This window comes from Anguilla anguilla, chromosome 1 (assembly GCF_013347855.1).
Source record: "Anguilla anguilla isolate fAngAng1 chromosome 1, fAngAng1.pri, whole genome shotgun sequence".
Taxonomy (NCBI): Eukaryota; Metazoa; Chordata; class Actinopteri; order Anguilliformes; family Anguillidae; genus Anguilla; species Anguilla anguilla.
In genome coordinates, this window is record NC_049201.1 from 86,070,173 (window position 1) to 86,076,536 (window position 6,364).

At 46.8% G+C, this 6,364-nt stretch overlaps 1 protein-coding gene across 1 annotated transcript; it reads right to left on the reverse strand.

The window, feature by feature from the left end:
• Nucleotides 1-501: 501 nt before the first annotated feature.
• Nucleotides 502-5,726, reverse strand: LOC118210186 (peflin-like). Its single transcript, XM_035386151.1, has 5 exons — nucleotides 5,469-5,726; nucleotides 4,087-4,462; nucleotides 3,103-3,258; nucleotides 1,475-1,618; nucleotides 502-881 (listed from the first exon to the last, which is right to left on the reverse strand). Exons 1-5 carry the CDS (start codon nucleotides 5,487-5,489, stop codon nucleotides 652-654), a joined length of 927 nt encoding a protein of 308 aa, XP_035242042.1. The 5' UTR covers nucleotides 5,490-5,726; the 3' UTR covers nucleotides 502-651.
• Between the last annotated feature and the right edge of the window lie 638 nt (nucleotides 5,727-6,364).

Below are 6,364 nucleotides of genomic sequence, written 5' to 3' on the forward strand. Positions count from 1 at the left end.
GTTAATGCTGACACAATGCTGTCTCTGTGCACATTAAAAACCTTCTTCGCAGCCACGGCAGTCTTTAGAACACCACAGCGCTGGTACTGGATTAAAGGTCATGTAAAGTAAACATGTAAAAGATCAGTTTAGGATGCGTGTCAGTGTGTGTGTGTGTGTGTGTGTGTGTGCAGGTGAGTGTCAGTGTGAGAGTGTGTGTATGTGTAAGTGTCAGTGTGTGTGTGTGAGTGTGTGGGCAGGTGAGTGTAAGTGTGAGAGTGTGTGTATGTGTAAGTGTCAGTGTTGGTGTGTGTGCGTGTGTGTGTAAGGGTCAGTGTTGGTGTGTGTGTGTGTGTGTGCATGTGTCTGTGTGTGTCAGTGTTGGTGTGTGTGTGTGAGTGTGAGAGTGTGTGTAAGTTTCAGTGTTGGTGTGTGTTGGTGTGTGTGAGTGTAAGCGTCAGTGTTGGTGTGTGTGTGTGTGTGTGCATGTGTCTGTGTGTGTCAGTGTTGGTGTGTGTGTGTGAGTGTGAGAGTGTGTAAGTTTCAGTGTTGGTGTGTGTTGGTGTGTGTGAGTGTAAGCGTCAGTGTTGGTGTGTGTGTGAGCGTGTGCATGTGTAGTGCCTCGGGTTCGGAGGTGGGCGTGTCCTTCACTGGGGGGCGGGGCCTGGTCTGTCACATGAGCCGCTGCACGGCGCTGGACAGGAAGTCCTCGTAGCTCATGCGCACGTGGCCGGTCTGGGCGGTGTCGCGCTGGCGGAAGGCCAGGGTCATGGCCTGCAGCTGGGTGCACACCTGCAGGAAGCTGTCCAGCTGCAGGGCCCCCTGCCCTCCCCGGCCCGAAAAACGCCCCACCAGGCCCTGCGCAAACTGCGGGCTCAGGCTGTACCCCAACTGCGCCAGAGCTGCAATGACAACGAGGAGATCACAACCCGAAACCTGCACCCAGAATTACACCCCAAAACCTGCACCCAGCATTACACCCAGCATTACACCCCAAAACCTGCACCCAGCATTACACCCCGAAACCTGCACCCAGAATTACACCTAGCATTACACCCCAAAACCTGCACCCAGAATTACACCCCAAAACCTGCACCCAGCATTACACCCAGCATTACACCCCGAAACCTGCACCCAGAATTACACCTAGCATTACACCCCAAAACCTGCACCCAGAATTACACCTAGCATTACACCCCAAAACCTGCACCCAGAATAACACCCAACATTACACCCAGCATTCCCCCCCGAAACCTGCACCCAGAATTACACCCAACATTACACCCCGAAACCTGCAGCCATCATTACACACACAGTGCGGGAGACCCCAAAAACATACTGATTACACAGAGAGAGAACAGTGCCCAGGGGGCTTCAGAAAAAGTATAAGTATGCAAGCACACACACACATTCACACACACACATACACACTCACACACACACATGCGCACACACACACATTCACACTCACACACACACACACATGCACACTCACCCTGCTGCAGCTCGTTACCGCTGATGGACCCAGAGCGGTCGCGGTCGAACTGCTGGAACAGGCCTCTCCACTGCTGCATGAAGGCCCAGAGCGCGGAGAAGCCGAAGACGTCCATGCGGCCGGAGCCAGTCTTATCGAACATGTCTGCGCAGAACACACACACAGCAGCGTCACACCCAGAGCAGCGTCACACACACAGCAGCGTCACACACACAGCAGCGTCACACCCAGAGCACCGTCACACCCAGAGCACCGTCACACCCAGAGGAGCGTCACACCCACAGCAGCGTCACACACACGTCTTAAAGAGTTCGGCAAGTGTGTGTGTTTCTGCGACTCTGGGCTCACCCATGGCAATCAGGAGACTGTCAACAAACATCTGCACTATTCAAAAAAAACTTATCCGGGTGAATGACAACCTGATAAGCCAATAGGAGATGTTTAACAACTGCCCGGGGTGTATGGAGTGTGTGAATTTCACAACACTGGACAGCCGAGAATTGAAACACGGAAATCTTACATAATCGCCAAACTCTTTTCACAAGAGAAGGCAAACAGGAGAGATGTCACTGTGAAATGGAGGAGTGTGAGATGATTACCTTCCTTAGGGTCACATTCCTGTTTTCCTTCAGAGAGACCAATAACATGAGGAAATGGGGGGTGAGTGGGGCGGGGGGGCCATTTTAACCAATAAAGTAATGGCACAGTAGGAATGACTCAACCCAGGACTGCAGCAGCCTGTCACTAAAAGTGCACGGAACGGGACTTTACCCAGGATTCCACACAGTCTCTCACATTATCTATTTATGCAGAGAGCTGCTTTGTCTCCTAGCAACCCAGAATTACACCCACTGGCTGCCATACAGAGAAGCTGCTTTAACCCTGTGCTGCAGCTAAATTTCCACCTTTTAAAACATGTTTTTATTTTATTCCTAATTTTTACCATTTTTTTTACTTTAATAACTGCAGGTGTTTTTTTCCATTATTCCCAAACTATCTGTACTCCTTTTTCAGTTCGGTGTCCTTCACTCATTTGTCCATAGAGTTAGTCACTCCCAAAAGTCTCTCCTTCTGCGGTCTCTACCCCCTGCAGTACTCAGTGATGGTCAGTACTGTATTACCCAGTGGAGGTCAGTACTGCAGTACTCAGTGATGGTCAGTACTGTACTACCCACTGAAGGTCAGTACTGCAGTACTCAGCGATGGTCAGTACCCACTGAAGGTCAGTACTGCAGTACTCAGCGATGGTCAGTACTCACTGAAGGTCAGTACTGCAGTACTCAGCGATGGTCAATACCCACTGAAGGTCAGTACTGCAGTACTCAGCGATGGTCAGTACCCAGTGAATGTCAGTACTGCAGTACTCAGTGATGGTCAGTACTGCAGTACTCAGCGAAGGTCAGTACCCACTGAAGGTCAGTACTGAAGTACTCAGCGATGGTCAGTACCCAGTGAAGGTCAGTACTGCAGTACTCAGTGATGGTCAGTACTGCAGAACTCAGCGATGGTCAGTACCCACTGAAGGTCAGTACTGAAGTACTCAGTGATGGTCAGTACCCAGTGAAGGTCAGTACTGCAGTACTCAGCGATGGTCAGTACCCACTGAAGGTCAGTATTGCAGTACTCACTGAGCATCATGAGGCAGGTCTCGTCATTGAAGGTGGAGTTGTTGGAGTTGAGCAGGGCCTGTTTCAGCTCTTTCAGGTTGATGCTGCCGCTGTGGTCTGTGTCTACAGACTGGAACCACTGATAGGCCTCCGAGCTCACACCTGGAGGGATGTTACCTGCGCAGGAAGAGAGGTCAGGGTCAGGACACAGCTCCCCCTGCTAGCCATTACTCAACAGAACCGCTCATATCTGTTACATTCTCCAGCCCATTACAACAAGGCCCAATAGGCTTTCAGCAAGAGCAGGCGTGCAGTCCAGCACTAATCACCGCACACCACCCCAACTCTAGAACCAATCAGAGCACACCAGCACAGAAACAGTAACAATCACCACACACCTGCACAGAACCAGAACCAATCGCCAGATAGCAGCATCGAATCAGAACTAGTAACCACTAGGGCTGTGTATTGGCAAGAATCTGGCGATACGATACGTATCATGATACAGGGGTTATGATTCAATATATTGCAATATATTGTGATACTGTAAGCAAGGCGATATATTGTGATTTTTTAAATCTAATTTCAGGAAAACTGTCATAGTATAAAGAACACACCACCATATGCATAAAATCTGAGTAAAAACATTTTACTTGTTTACAGTCAAATGGCTGAAGATAGATTACAACACTGCTATCTAGCGGTTGGGGGTTCAAACACAACACAAAATGAACCACTGTCTGCCACGAATCTTTGCATGTAAACTATTAATTAAAAATCGATACAGTGTTTTTGAGAATTGATACAGTATAACAAAACATAATATCACGACACTCAAGTGTATCGATATTTTCTTAAACCCCTAGTAACAACACATCTGGACAGAACTGAAACCAATCACCACACACCAGAGCAGAACCAGAACCAATCACCACACACCAGCGCAGAACTAGAACCAATCACCACACACCAGAGGAAGGAAGTTCAGAACAGGAAGTCTCTCACCTGCTGGAGGATGCTGGCCGTAGTGACCCCCCTGGGGCTGTCCGTAACCCCCGTATGGCGCCCCAGGAGCCTGTCCCCCGAAATTTCCTCCTGCGGGGAGTGGCCCCCCATAGGGGGCCCCAGGAGCGCCCCTGCCGGCCCCAAACGGGGATGGGTACGATCCGTGGGGGGCACCAGGAGCTTGGCCTGCAGGGTACTGCCCTCCATGTGGAGGCGCTGTGCCCCCATACGGGTTGTAGCCTGGGGCAGTTGGGCCCCCATACTGCCCTGCAGGACCTCCGGGGGGCATCCCACCCCCGTAGGGGGCTCCTGGGGGTACCTGACCCCCAGGAGGGGGGTGCTGGCCTGGGTAGTTATGCCCTTGTGCAGGGTAACCCTGAGTGGCAAAAGAACAGCAACAATGACCCCTATGAACATCACAATCATCATCATTTTATTATTGTTACTGTTTATTTATTTATTTATTTTTGCAGAGTGCTTTTCTTGCATGGGGCACAGCGAGCTTTAAACTTTACAAGTATAGATAAAAATAAAACAGAATAAACATAATGAACAATGAATAAAACAGTAGGTCTAATAACGTTATTTACACAAGGTTTCAATCAAGTTTTTAAAAGAAAACAGAAAGAGCCTTAACATTTGATTTTGAAGAAGACATTCGGAATTATTACCATCAGTATAATCTCCCCGCTCAAACAAACGCGAAACCAGCCTCAACAACCATCTGATCTTTGGCATGAGCGAATTATTTGTACCCTCGCTGTTTTTATGTCTGCTAAAATTTCATGTTAATGCAGCTAGAACTTTCCAACATTTCCGGCTAAGACTGGGAAGCAATTGTCTAACTCGAAATATCTTTCGAGTTGGACAAGAAACTATTTTGGTAGGTTTAACATGATGCAAATGTTAAAAAGTGATAAAACACATAGATAAAATTTGTATACGCAAAGAGGACATCTCGGTAGTTTGCGGAACTCCAAGACAGCCCGCTAAACTTGCTAACTTGGCTAACGTAAGGCATTAAACTACGGACGTTAGGCTCAGTTCATCAGCGAGTCATTAGTTAAAAATTATCTGTTTAGCTATGATAACTGAAATGACATTTACACAGGAAAACGAGTTTGAGTCCACGGAAGTAACGTTTTGTGAACTTTATTTCTTACCCTGCAAGTTTAGTTAAATCACTCCGGAGCATCATAAAAACTGACCAGAATCAAATGATTCACTAACTATTCCGTTTTCATATAATTTAGAGAATATGTAAAATTATAATACAATACACAAGCAATTTTAGTATTTTATTTTTCTACTTGAAAACAAAACTGAACATTAGGCCTACTTTAAAACTTGTACAATTTTACGACCAGGAAGCAACATTTTACCTGTCCGTAGTGAAAACTCATTTCCAGTACGAATGTCTTGATGATGACGTAGTTTTGATGTTAATATCCAGGGTGTTTTTAAGAGGATTGGAGGAAGATAACGTCTGTCAAATATACGACTGGAATACGTATTTATGATTGGTTGTGAAGTTAGGGGCGTTCAAGTTTTTTTATTTTAGGGCGTTGTCTGCATTGTCACAGACTAACGGCGTCACCAATGAGAAAAAGAGGTGGTTTTTGTCGGCACCGGTCGTGAAAAGTTTCGATTGGGACGGAATATTTGGAAAAAATGACGCATGTAGCTCACCCAGCCTATTTTAAATACTCAAACAATGTCGCTTGTTAGCCAGATGGGTTAAATCGACGTAGGTAGAAAATGTTTTATGTTTTTAACGAGCGATATACGAACACAGTCGTTCACCAGCTAGATTCCAGGTTTATCCGAATCCCATTATTGGAGAGCAACCATACTATATCGTTTATAGTCAAGACAGAAAAATAAGTAGAAAACAAAGATATAAATATTACAATGCATTTGCTAAATACCAAAGACATTAAAGCTTGCGTCGAAGTTATGTTACCTTTCCTTCAAGCAAATTTCGTCTGAACTAGCGCTCTGTGTGCGTGTTCTAATGTGTTCTAAAGCGCGAGCTGGCTTAAACAGGAACACGTCATTCTTTGTTTTAGAAAACTAAATTTAGCAGTGCATGCCGGCATATGTGACACAAACCTGCGTCAGGGCATAGCATTATAAATGTAGCCTGTTGACTAGCACTCGCAATTCAGCCCGGCTTCCTGGCGGAATGCTGTTTGCGAGCTTCAGCCACGGCTATTATGCTTTAGGGTCATAACAAACGAGTGACTCAGCGAGCCTGAAACCCCCCGAAATTGGGCAA

Bases quoted from the DNA above. Each gene is read 5' to 3' on its own strand.
- LOC118210186 (XM_035386151.1), bottom strand. From the start codon at position 5,489: ATGAGTTTTCACTACGGACAG. The intron at 4,463-5,468 runs GTAAAATGTTGC...TTTGCCACTCAG, and splicing joins TGAGTTTTCACTACGGACAG to GGTTACCCTGCACAAGGGCA. The intron at 3,259-4,086 runs GTGAGAGACTTC...CTTCCTGCGCAG, and splicing joins CGGCCAGCATCCTCCAGCAG to GTAACATCCCTCCAGGTGTG.